The sequence below is a fragment of the Alternaria metachromatica genome (assembly GCF_023757995.1).
Source record: "Alternaria metachromatica strain BMP 0045 chromosome Unknown scaffold_2, whole genome shotgun sequence".
Taxonomy (NCBI): Eukaryota; Fungi; Ascomycota; class Dothideomycetes; order Pleosporales; family Pleosporaceae; genus Alternaria; species Alternaria metachromatica.
This window is the reverse complement of record NW_026055493.1, coordinates 88,679-106,058: the sequence shown is the minus strand read 5'-3', so window position 1 is coordinate 106,058 and position 17,380 is coordinate 88,679. Positions and strand designations below refer to the sequence as shown.

At 52.5% G+C, this 17,380-nt stretch overlaps 3 protein-coding genes across 3 annotated transcripts; all 3 read left to right on the top strand.

The window, feature by feature from the left end:
* Positions 1-226: 226 nt before the first annotated feature.
* J4E83_000851 (uncharacterized protein) lies at positions 227-2,248 on the top strand (the record flags this gene model as incomplete). The annotated part of the gene is made up of 4 exons (XM_049327808.1): positions 227-373; positions 428-767; positions 818-895; positions 942-2,248. 4 exons carry the CDS (start codon positions 227-229, stop codon positions 2,246-2,248), a joined length of 1,872 nt encoding a protein of 623 aa, XP_049192326.1.
* Positions 2,249-2,708: 460 nt separating this feature from the next.
* On the top strand, positions 2,709-3,516 carry COX6 (Cytochrome c oxidase subunit 6; the record flags this gene model as incomplete). The annotated part of the gene is made up of 4 exons (XM_049327807.1): positions 2,709-2,872; positions 3,000-3,045; positions 3,149-3,266; positions 3,398-3,516. 4 exons carry the CDS (start codon positions 2,709-2,711, stop codon positions 3,514-3,516), a joined length of 447 nt encoding a protein of 148 aa, XP_049192325.1.
* Positions 3,517-4,506: 990 nt separating this feature from the next.
* J4E83_000849 (uncharacterized protein) lies at positions 4,507-16,107 on the top strand (the record flags this gene model as incomplete). The annotated part of the gene is made up of 4 exons (XM_049327806.1): positions 4,507-4,561; positions 4,642-4,799; positions 4,849-15,363; positions 15,418-16,107. The coding sequence occupies 4 exons, from the start codon at positions 4,507-4,509 to the stop codon at positions 16,105-16,107; spliced, it is 11,418 nt and encodes a 3,805-aa protein (XP_049192324.1).
* Positions 16,108-17,380: the final 1,273 nt, after the last annotated feature.

Sequence of the window (17,380 nt, the reverse complement as noted above, 5' to 3'; positions counted from 1 at the left end):
GCGCTTTGCACGAGAGTCATCGCGAGATCGATCCCTGTCTCTATAGAGAAGCGGCGACGGGCCTCGCACTGGCCCAGGGTCTCATCACTTGTCTCTCGAACACCTACCACGGGCGTACCCAGGTAGTCCGGCCGAAGTAGACAGAAAGCTTTGAGCGACTACAAACTCTCGTGAATCTCACCGCCAGAGCGTTTTGAGCTTGCACCTCTCCACCGTGTGACCCAATATGGACAACGCCATGTCGACCGAGAACGAGCATGCGCCCTGGCTGCCCATCCCGTCACGTGCCGTATCCGTTGTCGAGCATCCCGCCATCATCAAAAACGTTGACAAGGGCATTACCTCATTAGGTGGGCCTGTCAAACTAAGCAAGGTCAGCCGGCAATAGCAGTGCCTACCGCTTTGGGAGGGACTAACACTCGCCCAGGGCCTGCGATCACGATTGGAAACCACGACCAACGCCGAGGGTGACGACGAGCTCAAGAAACTCATCTCTGTCTCGCTGCGCCCAGACGACCCCTTTGCCAAGCGTTTGCTGTCCACGCCTGTGAGGACGAACAACCTTCTCATCAAGGTCACGGTGCCAAAACGGACAGGACGCAAACGAAAGCGTGGAACCACAGGGCCCTTCCTTACTGAAGATGAAATCGCTTTGACCAACAAGACGTATGTGGATGCACCAACCATATACAGGAGCCTGCAAGACAATGCCTCGACGTACAGGGTTGCTCTTGCCGGAGTGGTAGATGAAACTCATCGGTTCCGAAGTGAGTCGAGCATATTCTTGAACTCTGTAGAACCATCACTGACTCTCCAGACATGCCCGACTTGCAGTATGCTGCTTCTCACAACGAGACCATGGTCGGTCTGCGAGACCACATCCTGCCGAAACGATGTAAGACTAATCCCAATATACTGAGAATATCACTGACCCATCCTAGACGAACAGTTGTTGAAGTATAATGTCAACACCGCGGCCGGTGCAGATCTGACCAAAAGCGTTGGGCCATCGCCAGAGTTCATACAGATGCCAATCGCCTTCAACTATCGGTTCCAGCAAAACTCAAACGTCAAATACACCGATCAAGGTGTTGTCAATATACAAAGGAGCCTCGCCTACAACGCATACACAATTGTCAAACCCACAGACGAACATGTACCGACAGGACCCCGACCCGGTCTTCCAGCAGAGAGGGATCTTTCACCCTATATGCAGTCACTGATTGCAAACATTAGAACTCTGCTCTTACAGAGACCCATAGTAACCCGGCAGTTACTTTACAACAGACTGGGATGGGACAAGCGAACCAAGCTTCGGCAAGCAGCCATCTATTGCGGATTCTTCTTCGAAAGCGGGCCCTGGCGAGAGGCTCTTGTCCGTTGGGGAGTCGATCCTCGCAAAGACCCTGAATATCGCAAGTATCAGACTGTGTCTTTCCTGTCTTACATCAAGTCAGGCACATCAAAGCACCGCGCGGTCTTCGATCAGCATGTCTTGAAGCTAGCAAAGATGTCACCGGAAGAGTTGGAGACTGAGCACACATTTGATGGCGTCAATGTTTCGCGAACGGGCAACCTCTTCCAGTTCTGCGATATTACCGATCCTCTCATTGCGAAAGTTTTGGCTACAAAGGACATTCGAGCAACCTGTGCACCCACCTTCCAAGGGTGGTATCACGTTGGCACTTGGGCCAAAGCAACGGTCATTCTGAAGGACAAGATGAACGCAATTATTGGCGGCGACAAACCGGATGATAGCATATATCAGCGTATCGTCGAATGGCCTGAGTTGTGGGACGATAAGGAAATGGCAGCGCAGTACAAGAGTGAAGTCGACGACCGTCACATACACCACGAGAAGAGGAGGGAACACCAAGTGATGCACAACGTGCGTTGGGCTGCAAGAAATCCGCGCTACGCCTTCGAGAAAATGGAGGAGACTGATGAGCCAGAAAACCACGCTGACGGAGACGAGGCGCCAGACGACGTCGAGGTTCCGGAGGACATGACCGAAGATCCTGTACAGCCAGACACTCTTCTGAACGCTGACATCGGGGATGCGGAGGACGACGAGGATGATCAAGATGGCGAGGTGGATGAAGACGAAGACGAAGAGATACAGGCCGGTGGCAGGAACGATGATCAGTCTGGCAGCTCAGAGCTGGATGACGACAGCGACAGCCCAGTCACGTCTGTCCGAGCGGTATCAGAGGGACCAGTCCCGTTTGGCGGTTATTACAGGGTATGATTTTTTTTTGAAGGATCCCTACGACAGTGAGAGAACCTGTAGATAAAAGCTAAAATGTTTCGGTTCTCGCGCTCATAGCTATTCTCTTATCTAGCTTCATTAATCCCGTTTAGAGATAGTCGGAGGCAGAGCGTGAATCAGTGACCTTGGAAGACAACTGCGTGCATTGCGCAGAAAGGCGACGTAGCGCGCATGTAGGCAACTCAAATGAACATGAAAACGAGGAATGCTTGGTTAAGTGCGGCGATGCGACTATGCCATCAGTCCCAGGAACGGGTGCGACCCACTTTTAAGACGGCTTGGCTTGGGCGCAACTCGGATCGCCTGAGCTTTCGTTTTCGTAACCTCACGCGAAATCGCACCACCGACACCACTACTCATCGACACACTGCCGGCTACGCACGCCCAGCAGCCCCGAATCCACCTCCCGTAGCTTATCAATAGCTCTCCAAATCGCAACATGTCCTTCGTCCGCGCCGCGTCGAAGGTCAGCCGAGTGGGCGTGCGAGTCCCGGCCTACCGAGCAACCCCCGTTGCGTTGAACACCCAGCGTGCTTTCTCGCAGTCGGCCGTCCGCAAGAGCGATGCGCATGCCGAGGAGACATTCGAGGAATTCACCGCCAGGTACGACCAATCCGGGGAGGGGCTGTAGAGTCGGACGGGCAGGAGTCATGTGGAGATCATGGACAGCCATTGAGCGCCATTGATGACATCAGGAGCTCCATCGCTGACTTGTGTTTGTTCAATACAGATATGAGAAGGAATTCGAGAAGGTGAACGACGTTTTCGAGCTTCAGGTACGTTAGTTGTCTCCACGACGTGACCCCACCGGTATCACCCGACATGGGTTGGGCAACTGTGGGATGCCACGAACAGAGGCAATAGGCTGACAATCGCCAGCGAAACCTGAACAACTGCTTCGCCTACGATCTCGTTCCCTCAACCACCGTCATCACCGCCGCTCTCCGCGCTGCCAGGCGCGTGAACGACTTCCCCTCAGCTGTCCGGGTTTTCGAGGGTACGTCTTCTACTACGTTCCCAATATCAGTCCTGTCTCTTTCTACACAAAAGGGAGTCAAACGGACTCTGGAATACGCTACTTCGGCATCTGGCCAACCTTGAGACGTTGATTGCTAACATACGTCACAGGTATCAAATTCAAGGTCGAGAACAAGGGTCAATACGCAGAGTACCTCCAGGAGCTCGAGCCCATACGTGAGGAGCTCGGCATTCCTCTCAAGGAGGCCATGTACCCCGATGAGAAGTAGAGATCAGAGGATCAGGCTGCGCATATTCGTTATCCCCATGTTCCCGCCCCCACATCTTGACATCGAATACCATGGTGCGCCTCTCCAACAATGTAAATGTCAACCTTTCCATTTCTTATCTTAGACGGAAGACTGGACGTGGATGTGTGGCTTTGTATAACTATGGTGATGTTCTCTGTTTCCCACAAGATAACGGCAGAACTGCATATGACTGGGAGCTTATGAAGGGTGAGTCAAGCGACGACAGGTAGTTGGATAGATGTACAGTGTTTGTATCTTGCGTCAAGTCCCGTTTGACCCGTGAACTTCTGAATGCAGTGCTTGTTGTGATCTTAGTCCGCCGAAGCATGCACTGGAAGGAATGCGTTGCCGTTGCGGCTCTGCAGGAGTTTCGCACAGTCATTTGCAGATGGTGGCGCGATTCATCGCATTCAATGATATCCATCACGTCCGAAATCACATGAGAAGCATACAGCAACAACAGGTTGCCAAAACTTTCTGGAGTCTGCTGTGGAGAGATGACTGTTGGATATGTGCCGGACATGGATTGGAAGGTGCCACCCGCACGGCGCACAGGGGTGGCGCCGACCAATGAGAGCGACGCGCTAAGTTTTGGGGGTCGGCGTGCCTCCCTCGCTCGTCAGCTCCAGGCTAAGTGCTCTGCAGAAGCTCATCCATCACTCCAAGTCGCGACTCCATACCCGCACTCGGGACGCGCCCTCGCCCCACCACCAGGCCTCACTTCCACAATAACGATTGTAATGACCATATAGGCCATCCCGCCTGCACCTTCCTTTTCAAAATTTAATATTCGACACAGCAGCGACCTGCACCCGATTCCGCATACCACCGCGTGCCTCCGAGACCAATGCGCCTGTCTTCCGCTACATTGATCGCGCCACACACTGGATAGCTGCGCCATTGCAGGGCACAGTCTACGAGGACTTCGACAAGGTGGAGGAGCGGCTGTAGGCTGCACGCAACATCGCCATGGCGACTCACAACTTCGAGGCTATGGCCTCCAAGTTGGACGACCCAAACTCTGGTACACCATACATTGCGCGCGCTGCATGCCCACAACATGCGCGCGCATCATCACAAGAGAACATAGGCTGACTGGCGCAGATCTCAGAGTCAAGGGCACCCAGGCGATTGAAATCCGGGACAACATTGAGAACTACTGTCAAGGGCAGCAGTACGCCTCGTTCTTGAATCACCTCGTCCCCGTTTTCCTCAAGATTTTAGATGGCAACCCAGTCTTCATTTCCACATCGCCGGAACAGGTGAGCGCACAACTTGCGACAACTCTACAGCCTTCTGACTCAGAAACAGCGCATACGGAACTGTGTCCTCGAGATCCTGCACCGTCTTCCGATGAACCCGACCGAAGCCATAGAACCGCACGCGGCCAAGATCGTCGACAAACTCATGAGCTTGGTGAAGCTGGAGAACGAGGACAATGCAGTTCTGTGTATGAAGACCATCATGGACTTTCAGCGCCACCAAACCAAGGCGCTCGCGGACCGAGTTCAGCCATTCTTGGATCTGATTCAGGAAATGTTCGAGACGATGGAGCAGGCGGTGCACGATACCTTTGACAGCAACACGACGGCTTCAGCCTCGCAAGGCGTCCCTTCCACCCCAAACAACCACCAGTTCTCCCAGTCCCCGCGCCCGAGCTCGCCAGCGACCGCCCTCACATCTGGTTCCGCAGGCGATATCGGATCGGAACACCAGCAAACGCGCATGCTGCTCAAGGGAATGCAGTCGTTCAAGGTCCTCGCAGAGTGTCCAATAATTGTGGTATCTCTATTCCAGGCCTACAGGAACTGTGTGAACAAAAACGTGAAACTTTTTGTACCACTGATCAAGAACGTACTTTTGCTCCAGGCGAAGCCACAAGAGAAGGCACATGAGGAGGCCAAGGCGCAGGGCAAAATCTTCACTGGTGTCAGCAAAGACATTCGCAACCGCGCGGCATTTGGCGACTTCATAACAGCTCAGGTTAAAACCATGAGTTTTCTGGCTTACCTACTTAGGGTGTATGCAAACCAGCTGAACGACTTCCTTCCGACCCTTCCTGATATCGTCGTCCGACTGCTCAAGGACTGTCCACGCGAAAAGTCCGGCGCACGGAAAGAGCTACTAGTCGCTATTAGGCATATCATCAACTTCAACTTCCGCAAAATCTTCCTCAAGAAGATTGACGAGCTACTGGACGAGAAGACATTGATCGGAGATGGCCTGACAGTGTACGAGACCATGCGTCCGCTCGCATACAGCATGCTGGCCGATCTGATTCACCATCTGCGAGAATCTCTGTCGAAAGAGCAGATCCGACGCACAGTTGAGGTTTACACGAAGAATTTGCACGACACATTTCCCGGAACCAGCTTCCAGACCATGAGCGCGAAGCTTCTGCTGAACATGGCAGAGTGCATCGCGAAACTGGAACCTAAGGAGGACGCGCGATACTTCTTGATCATGATACTGAATGCCATCGGTGACAAGTTCGCGGCAATGAACCGACAATACCACAATGCTGTCAAGCTCTCAGCTCAGTACAGCCAACCTTCCATTGATGCGGTCGACGAGAACCACATGGCCGTTCAGGAAAACCCCCCGGATTGGGACGAAATCGACATTTTCAACGCGACACCCATCAAGACATCCAATCCACGAGACCGGAGCTCCGATCCCATTGCCGACAACAAGTTCCTGTTCAAGAACCTACTCCATGGGCTGAAGAATCTTTTCTATCAGCTAAGAGCCTGCAACCCAGCCAAGATCAAGGACGAGATTGATCCGACCAACGCGTCTGCAAACTGGCATGAAGTGTCGTTTGGCTACAACGCGGAAGAGGTGGAAGTTCTTATCAAGCTTTTCCGCGAAGGTGCCAAGGTGTTCCGGTACTACGGTACTGAAAAGACCCCTGAAACACAAGGCTTGTCACCGGGAGATTTCATGGGCAACCAACATATGATGTCGAGTGGCAAGGAAGAGAAGGACCTTTTGGAGACGTTTGCGACTGTCTTCCACCACATCGATCCAGCCACGTTCCACGAAGTGTTTTCATCCGAGATACCCCATTTGTACGATATGATGTTCGATCACCCGGCGTTACTTCACGTTCCACAGTTCCTTCTCGCTTCCGAGGCTACATCACCCAGCTTTTCGGGGATGCTGTTGCAATTTCTTATGGACCGAATCGAAGAGGTTGGCACTGCCGATGTGAAGAAGTCCTCCATCCTCCTTCGCCTCTTCAAACTTTCCTTCATGGCCGTTACGCTCTTCTCTGCCCAGAATGAGCAAGTGCTATTACCACACGTCAGCAAGATCATAACGAAGTCGATTCAGCTATCCACGACTGCCGAAGAACCCATGAACTACTTCCTCCTGCTTAGGTCATTGTTCAGAAGTATTGGTGGCGGTAGATTCGAGCATCTGTACAAAGAAATTCTTCCCCTGCTGGAAATGCTACTCGACGTGCTCAACAACCTTCTTTTGACGGCGCGCAAGCCGGCTGAAAGGGATCTCTTCGTTGAACTATCTCTCACAGTGCCAGCGCGACTCAGTAACTTGTTGCCACATCTCAGTTACTTGATGAGGCCACTGGTCGTTGCTCTGCGTGCTGGCTCGGATCTTGTCGGTCAGGGTCTTCGTACTCTAGAGCTCTGCGTGGACAATCTCACCGCGGACTATCTGGACCCGATCATGGCCCCAGTCATCGACGAGCTGATGGCTGCACTATGGGAGCATCTGAAGCCTAACCCGTACAGCCATTTCCACGCTCATACCACGATGCGCATTCTTGGAAAGCTAGGCGGACGCAATCGCAAGTTCATCACTGGCCCACCAGAGCTGGATTTCAAACCGTACTCTGATGATCAGTCATCGATTGACATTCGACTCATTGGATCTACCAAAGACCGTGCCTTCCCCGCAGCGATAGGCATCGACACCGCCATCGCGAAGCTCCACGAAATCCCAAAGACTCCAGCAGCCAAAAAGTCCGACACGTTCCATAAGCAACAGGCTCTTCGCCTCATCACCGCACATACGAAGCTGCTGGTCGGTTTCGACAGCTTGCCAGAAGACTTCGCCCAGCTAGTACGCCTGCAAGCGAACGACTTGTGTGCCAAGAAGTTTGATGTGGGATACGACATCCTCACCGCATCAGAGCGCGAAAAGTCCATCACCAAGAAGACTGTAGAACAAGAGACTCTCAAGAAACTGCTGAAGGCGAGCATCTTTGCTGTTTCGGTACCGGAGCTGAAGTCGGAAGCGGAGGCTCTGGTAAGCAACTTGGCAAAGCACTTCACGCTCCTGGAGCTGGGAACGCAATTTGCCACTCTGAAACACAAGAACAAGCCGTTCGATGTGCATTCAGGAGAAGGGCCTGTCGTGATTGAGAGCGATGTCATCTCTGAAGCTATTGGCGAGTCTCTGGCGTCAGAACACGGCGCAGTGCGGGACGCTGCTGAGCAAGCCATCATCACAATGCGTGATGCTACGAAGGCAATCTTCGGCAATGATAGTTCCTTGGACAAGTTCGTGTTCTTCAATGAGCTGTCAAGTACGTTTTGCCACAACTGTCATGCTGATGACTGGTTCATGAAGTCTGGCGGAACTCGGGGTATTGAAATCATGATCAAACAACTGGGTCTTCCCCAATCATGGCTCGTACCCCGCCATTTCGAACTTGTTAGGGCACTTAACTTTGTCATGAAGGACATGCCTATCGATCTCGACTCGAAGACGCGCATACAAGCAGAAGGCCTCATCCAAGACCTCATCCGACGCTGTCACAAGAAGACGACCAAGGAAGATTTCGATAAGGGCAACAACATTACCCTGAAGCTCTGCCAACAGCTCGTGGGTGATCTCTCGCATATGAACAAGAGTGTGCGCGACGCAACTCAGAAGGCGTTCCAGGTGTTGTCAGATGTGACCGAGTTGAGCGTTAGCGACCTGATCACGCCGGTGAAGGATAGACTCATCTTACCGATTTGGACCAAGCCGCTGCGAGCACTACCGTTCAGTATTCAGATTGCCTACATTGACGCGATCACTTTCTGTTTGAAGCTCAAGAACAACATCCTCGAGTTCAACGAACAACTGACGAGATTATTGATGGAGTCTTTGGCACTAGCCGACGCCGAAGACGAGCATTTGGCAAGTAAGCCTTTTGAGCAGCGGAACGCAGATCACATCGTCAACCTACGAGTTGCATGCATCCGTCTCCTCTCCACCGCTCAAACCTTCCCTGAGTTTAGCACGACACCGCCGAACCAGACCTTCCTCCGCATTATCGCTGTCTTCTTCAAGTGCCTATATTCGAAGTCTCCAGAAGTGATTGAGGCGGCGAACATCGGCCTATCTGGCGTTATCTCAGCTACAAACAAACTGCCCAAAGATGTCCTCCAGAGTGGACTTCGTCCTATTCTTGTCAACCTCCAGGATCCAAGGAAGCTCTCTGTCGAGAATCTTGACGGTCTGGCACGGTTGCTGAAGCTCCTCACAAACTACTTCAAGGTGGAGATTGGCACACGTCTCCTTGATCACCTCAAAAGCATTGCGGACCAGAACAGTCTGCAGAAGATCTCGTTCACTATGATCGAGCAGAATCCCAAGATGAAGATCGTCACCGGTATCTTCAACATCTTCCACCTGCTCCCGGCGGCCGCTGCGACGTTCCTCAAGCAAATCATCGAGAAGGTTATCGAGCTTGAGACGGCTCTTAGAAGGACGCACTACAGCCCCTTCAGAGAGCCGTTGATCAAGTACCTCTGTATGTATCCCAAGGAGGCTTGGGACTACTTCGCACCCAATTTGAAGGACCAGACCCAGGGACGCTTCTTCGCACAGCTACTCGAGAACCCAGCAAGCGAAGTACTTCGTAGGCAGGTGACAGAAGATGCGTCTGGCTTCCTAAGCGCCATGAACCCTGAGGGTACCGAGAAGGAGAAGTGCCAGGCTCAACTCAACGGCATTCACATTGCGTACGCTCTCAGCCAATCCGAAGAGACGAGTAACTGGCTCGTTTCGAACGAAGAGCTGCGAAAGGGTCTCTTCGACGCAGCCAGGGGACTGGAGAAGAAGCTTAGGGTGAACACCCTCGACTCGGAGCTACGTCTGGCAACAGAACAAGCTGGTGATCAGATCATGATCATCTTCACCACGTACCTGAAACAAGAACCGAACAATCTGGATTTCTTCTTCGAAGTAGTAGATGCTGTCACATCTGAGGAGTTGAAAGCCTCACCGCGCCTGTTCGACTTCATCTATGACCAGATCATCTCCAGTGAGTCTGTGGATTACTGGAAAACGATTGTGAACAAGTGTATCGATCTGTACACTTCCCGTAACTCTTCCCAGAAGACGAAGACGTTCATCTTCCGCTACATCGTCAACCCCATCTTCGCCATGGATGTGAAACGCAACTGGGACAGCCTGTTCGGTCCAAAGGCCAAAGGTACCAAGTTCATGGACAAGGCCATGACTGAGGCAATCCACAGCCGGCTCTGGAAACCGCAGTCCACCCTGGAGCTCTCAGAAGACACGGCCCAGCTTGGTGTCGACCACTCACGGATGGAACTCCTTCAGCTTACCACCCTCCTCCTCAAGCACTACCCCGGGATGATACAAGATGCTCGCAAAGACGTCATCAAGTTTGCCTGGAACTACATCAAGCTTGAAGACATCATCAACAAGTACGCCGCTTACGTGCTCATCGCCTTCTTCATCGCCGCATTCGACACGCCTGTCAAGATCGCCGTTCAAGTCTATCAAGCCCTTCTCAAAGCACACCAAAACGAGGGTCGATCGTTGGTAATGCAGGCGCTTGAGCTTATGGCTCCTGTCCTGAAGAAGCGCATGCCTGGTGGTGACGCCAAGATGCCTCGCTGGATCCAGTATCCTCGCAAGATTTTATCCGAGGAAAGCTCGAACCTGCAGCAGCTGATGAGTATCTTCAATTTTGTGGTTCGTCATCCGGACTTGTTCTACGAAGGCCGTGAACATCTATCCTCCATCATCATTACGGCGTTGTCAAAGATTGCGCAACCTCCGAATCCCTCGACCGATGCAAAGAAGCTCGCGTTGAATCTGATCAGCCTAATCAGAACATGGGAAGAACGTACAGCAAGCGAGAGCGCCGGTCCTGTCGAGCGTCCATCTCAGTCGCCTCAAGCACTAAAGAGGCGAGCAGACGGGTCGGCAGTAGTCACTAACTCTTCATCGAGGGGTTTCGTGGCCGGACCTGGCATTCGTATGATGCTTATCAAGTATCTGATTCAGTTCATCGCCTATCTTCCAGAACGCTTCCCTGTGGCTTCACCAAAATCCAAGGACCCGACAGCGGTCACCACCACCACACCACAACCTGCGGAGATATGCAAGAAGGCTGTGCAGTTATTGCATGACTTGCTCTCGCCACGATTATGGAGCGATCTGGACCTGGATCTGATGCTCAGCAAGAAGATCGAGGAGATCTTGTTGACCGAGATGAAGCAAGAGGACAAACCGGAAGTGTTCAGCACACGCATGATCAACACGCTCCAGATCGTAAAAGTTATCGTGAATGTCAAGTCGGATGACTGGGTGCTGCAGCGCATTCCTCAATTCCAGAAGATCTTGGAGAAGCCAATTCGTTCTGAGAACCCAGACGTGCAGGCCAGTCTTCACGCAACCGATGAGTCGGACGACGGCACAATGAAGCTGAAGCCTATCCTTAAGCGCATCCTCGAGGTCATGCCTGAGCCTGTTACGGATGATGAAGGCAACATTGAAGAATCGCCCTCGACCGAATTCGTAAACTTCCTTGGTACGATTGCTACGGAAGCTCTCTCCAATAGCTCCTACGTCAGTGCTATCAATATCTTGTGGACCTTGTGCCAAAAGCGGCCTGAGGAGATCGATCAACACATTCCACAGGTCATGAAGGCCTTCCAGGGCAAGATGGCCAAGGACCACCTTGCCGGCACCAGCGGCATTCCAGGACAGCCAGTACCACCTGCTATGCGCCCCGAAGGAGCCAACCCGCCTACTGACCCTCGTGAGGTCGAGATTCAGACTGATCTGGTACTGAAGACAGTTGACATCCTTGCTGCGCGCATGAATGAGCTTGGCGAGAACCGAAGGCCATATCTCAGCGTGCTGGCTTCACTTGTTGAACGATCCCAGACCAACTCTGTCTGTATGAAGGTACTAGATCTCGTCGAAGAATGGATCTTCCACTCCACCGAGCCAGTGCCCACACTTAAGGAGAAGACGGCAGTCCTAAGCAAGATGTTGCTCTTCGAGCACCGCGCCGACACTTCGCTACTGACTCGCTTCTTGGACCTGGTAATTCGTATCTACGAGGACCCCAAGATCACTAGGAGTGAGCTTACCGTACGGATGGAGCACGCATTCCTGATTGGTACTCGAGCGCAGGATGTTGAGATGCGCAACCGATACATGACCATCTTTGATAAGAGCTTGAGTCGCACAGCAGCCAGTCGCCTGAGCTACGTACTTGCGTCCCAGAATTGGGATACACTCTCCGACAGCTACTGGCTCAGTCAAGTCATCCACTTGATGTTTGGATCGGTCGAAATGAATACGCCGGCACAGCTTCATTCGGAAGATTTCCGTCTCATGCAACCCACCGCTTTATTTGGTTCATATGGCAGGGATCCGAGGATCGCCGACGTCATGGTTGATGACGAACTGGAGAATCTTGTAAACGGTCATCGCCGCTTCTGCAATCAATTGGCCGACATCAAGATCAAGGACATCTTCGAACCACTTGGTCACCTACAACACACCGATAGTAACCTTGCTCATGACATCTGGATCGCTTTCTTTCCGCTGGCATGGACGGCGCTTACGAAGGATGACCAGAGCGATCTCGAGAAGGGTATGGCCGCACTGCTCACCAAGGACTACCATTCTCGTCAACTCGACAAACGACCCAACTGTGTTGCGACCATGCTTGACGCCATCGTCCATGCTAGACCGCGAGTAAAGTTCCCGCCTCACATCATGAAGTACCTTGCTCAGACCTACAACGCATGGTACACGGCTGCTGTCTACATGGAAGACTCCGCTATCTCACCTGTCGTGGATGTCGAGAAGCTACGCGAGAGCAACCTGGACGCCTTACTGGAAATTTACAGTGGTCTACAAGAGGATGACCTGTTCTACGGAACATGGCGGCGACGTTGCCAATTCATAGAGAGTAACGCTGCTCTATCATACGAGCAGTGCGGCATCTGGGACAAGGCACAGCAGATGTACGAGGCTGCCCAGATCAAGGCCCGCACCTCAGTTCTGCCGTTTAGTACTGGAGAGTACATGCTTTGGGAGGATCACTGGGTGATTTGCGCGCAGAAGCTTCAGCAATGGGAGATCTTGAGTGACTTTGCCAAGCACGAGAACTTCAACGATCTTTACCTGGAATCAACCTGGCGCGTATTCGATGCTTGGCAGAACGCTGAGACCCGCGAGCAGCTTGATGCAACCATCAAAGCTGTCAGCGACGCGCCCACACCACGACGAGTATTCTTCCAAACTTTCATGTCTCTTCTCAAGCTTCACAACAAACAAGAATCGCAACCGGAGTTCCATCGACTGTGCGATGAATCCATTCAACTTTCGATCAGAAAATGGCACCAGTTGCCCAGACGCATTACCCAGGCCCATATCCCGCTACTTCAACACTTCCAGCAGCTTGTCGAACTTCATGATGCCAGTGTTATCTGCCAGAGTCTTGCCCAGACTACGCAAGTCAACCTTGATGTCAAATCTCAAGAGCTAAAGCTGCTCCTCAGCACTTGGCGCGACCGCTTACCGAACTTTTGGGACGACATCAACGCGTGGCAAGACTTGGTAACCTGGCGACAACACATCTTCCAATTGATCAACGGCGTCTACCTCAACCTCCTCCCGCCGACTCAGAACAACGCTAGCGGCAACTCCTTTGCCTACAGAGGTTACCACGAGACGGCATGGATCATCAACCGCTTCGCGCACGTCGCACGCAAGCACAACTTGCCAGAAGTCTGCATCAACCAGCTTGGACGTATCTACACCCTCCCAAACATCGAGATTCAAGAAGCTTTCCTCAAGTTGCGCGAACAGGCCAAGTGTCACTACCAGATCAAGGCTGATCTCAACAGTGGGCTGGACGTGATCAACAACACCAACCTGAACTACTTTGGACCCAACCAGAAGGCAGAGTTCTACACGCTCAAGGGTATGTTCCTGGCCAAGCTGGGTCAGAAGAACGAAGCCGGCGAGGCATTCGGTACCGCGTTGTACTTCGATATTAAGCTCCCGAAGGCATGGGCGGAGTGGGGCCGATACAACGACATGCTCTTCAAGGAGGAGCCGCAGAATCTGGAGAGGGCCGAGGCAGCACTCAGCTGCTATCTCGAAGCAGCCAGCCAGTTCAAGAACGCCAAGTCAAGGAAATTGTTGGGACGTGTATTGTGGTTGCTCAGTTTGGACAATCCGGAGAGGAAGTTGGCGGAGAAGTTTGAGGAGTTCAAGGGTGATACACCGGCATGGTATTGGATAACTTACATTCCACAGTTGTTGAACAGTCTGTCACGACAGGAGGCGCCGATCGCCAGATCCATTCTCGGCAAGTTGGCGAAGACGTATCCTCAGGCATTGTACTGCCATCTTCGAACAACGCGAGAGGATATGGCGGTTCTCAAGAAGACGCACGAGCAGAAGGAGGCAAAAGAGAAGGCTGCAAAGGCCAAGCAACAACAGGGGCAAGGGTCACCCGCAACGAAGCAGGCTTCGCCAGAAACCAGACCCGGATCCAGCACCGGCAGCCGGCCAACAACCGCAGGTGCGGACATTAAGGCTGCTGCGAACGGCACGCCCAACGGCACTGTCAAGACAGAAACTGCTACGCAAGATGGTGCACCAGCTCCTAGCGACGCAGCCCCAGCGCCGAAGAAGCCGTGGGATCATGTCGAAGAAATCAGCGCTATCCTCAAAACAGCTTTCCCTCTCCTCGCTCTCTCCATGGAGACGATGCTTGACCAGATCCAGAAGAACTTCAAGTGCCCACCTGACGAGGATGCGTATCGACTCATCGTTGCTCTGCTCAACGATGGTCTGTCATATGTCGGTCGCCAGCCTAACCTATATGCGAGGGAGATCAAGCTACCGCAATCAACTGAAGCAAACATAACACGTTTCGCCGAGTCAGTCCTCCCACCTCACATTCGCAAGGCTTTCGAAAAGGACTTTGTTACCAACAAGCCAACGATGTACGAGTACATCCAGAAGCTGCGCACATGGCGAAATCGCTTCGAGGAAAGGCTCGATCGCAGGAAGCTCACAGTTCCGCTCGAACAGTACACTCATCAGCTTAGTGAGTTCCGCTTCCTCAAATTCGACGATGTGGAAGTGCCTGGGCAGTACCTGCAACATCGCGACAAGAACTCCGACTTCGTGCGCATTGAACGCTTCCTGCCAGATGTGGAGCTGGTGCGCGGTGTCGGTATTTGCCATCGTCGTCTCAAGATCCGTGGTCACGATGGAAGCGTGCACCCCTTCGCTATTCAGTTCCCGGCTGCTAGAAGTTCCAGGCGCGAGGAGCGTATCCTACAACTCTTCCGCATCTTCAACGGCATACTGGCTAAGCGCAAGGAGAGCCGGCGAAGAAATTTGCAGTTCCATCTTCCGCTTATGGTACCGATTACCCCTAGTGTGCGTATGGTACAAGACGACCCTTCATATATTAATATGCAAGGAATTTACGAGGATTACTGCCGGAAGAATGGTATCAATAAGGATGAACCCGTGCTCTTCAGTATCGAGAAGCTGCGAGCACTCCAGCCAGTAAGTTCTTCAAACGCGCATGCAAGCCACCAGTCTCTGACCCAACCCCAACAGAAGAACCTTGATCACGCCAACAGCATTCGCCTCGAGACATTCGCTGCTGTGCAAGAGAAATATGTGCCCCCGACGGTCATCCAAGACTACTTCCGTGCTACCTTCCCCACCTTCGCCGACTTCTGGCTCTTCCGCCGTACCTTCAGCTACCAACTCGCTGCGCTCACGTTCATGACCTATGTCATGCATATGAATACGCGCTTCCCCCAGAAGATCAGCGTCTCGCGCTCTAGCGGCCGCATTTGGGGTTCCGAACTGATTCCGAGCATGGCAGTTGGCAAGCCCATCTTGCACAACTCGGAACCAGTACCCTTCCGCCTCACACCCAACCTACAAACTCTCATGGGGCCGTTGAATCTCGAAGGCATCTTCGCTCCCAGTGTCATGACAGTCGCGCGCTGTTTGATCGAACCCGAGGGCGAGCTAGAGATGCAACTCAGCATCTTCATGCGCGATGAGATGAACCACTGGTTCACCTCGCAGCACAAGGCCAGCCAGCTTACTCCCGAGGTGCTCAGGGAGAGTGTGCAGAGTAATAGCGATCTGGTAGTCAAGAGGGCCAGCGCGATTGGTAGCCTGCCCACGGGCGCCAATCTACCTGCGAACCAGACAGTAGTGGACTTGGTGGCTGTTGCGGTGCATCCGGCTAAGTTGAGTCAGTGCGATCCGCTCTGGATGGGTTATTTGTAAGGGTTTGAGGTCATTGAGGAGATAGGTGTTCGGTGTTTTGAAAAAGGGTATATTGAATGCTTTACGGGAACTCTGATGGGCAAAAGCAGAGAGCATTGAGGAGTTTGGGCATTTTCTTATTTATGTTGCGTTTGGTATGCAAGGCGTTGATATAAATGGTCTAGGAGGTATAGCTGTTAGGTTCATTCGGACAAACTTGCTCTTTTAGCTTCTTATCTGTATGTTTTGCGGCACATGCCTCGTGCGACATGGCGTTGTACTAGTAGATATTTTGTATGGAATACAGGTGCATGTACCTATATCTTGACGAATGGTTCGTTGTGCATCATGGCGATAGATCTTGGCCCTGGTTGCCCTGTCTTGCTTTCGCGGATGTGCTGTGCGGCGTAGTACACGTATCAAAGATACGATAAATGAACTCGTCGTAAGTTGGGCGAGATGCGACTCGTCTCGTTCCGATCGATTCCGAGCGTTCCGATATCAACGCGTCACCCCCACATGGACAGCTCCATTCCCAGCCACCACCTTTCTCTAAGGATGAATCTACTCAGCAGTGTCAACACATATTTTGCTGCTTGCGATACGTTTTTTTCGGGACATTTTGCTACGAAAGGAACTCATCAAATGGCCTCAGCGCACGTTGCTCCTTCATAAGTTGTGAACCCGTGTTTCCACGAATCCCTTCCTAGCTCACGAGATCGGCTTCGTCCCGCGCCTGTTCATCTCCACGAACACCCAACAGATAGTAATCCATCAATCAATCAGGCAAAGCGGCCTCAAGGCCTGCGCCACCGAAGTTCGAGGCGCACACGTTGAAACACGTTTATACTAAGCATTACGACAAGCATTACCGACATGACGGTCGTCGGCTCGCTTGCTTCAGGCTTGTTCGCGATAGATGAGCTGACGCGCGCTCTAGCATGCTTTTGGGAATTTCGGACAATTTATCTGCCTTCGACGGGGGATGAACGTACTCCCATGGCGAACACGGTCTGCTAGATCAGTAAACATAACGGCAGCGTGGTGCTTCTCGTCGCAGCCTTTGGATTTTCCGGGGGTGCAACATAGGGGCGCTATCATTTCTGCGGGCCCACCAGGGACATGAGATTGGCATCGATCTGTGCTAGGATTTGCAGATGGCCTTCGTGTCTAGCCTCACCATCCACGTATATCCCACTCTACTCTCAGGCTTCGATTCTCTCACTCTTCAGTCTTGTTTTCGTTGTCGCTCGTTTTCACTCCAGTCATTCGTTCCTGTTGAGCAGGTCTTTCA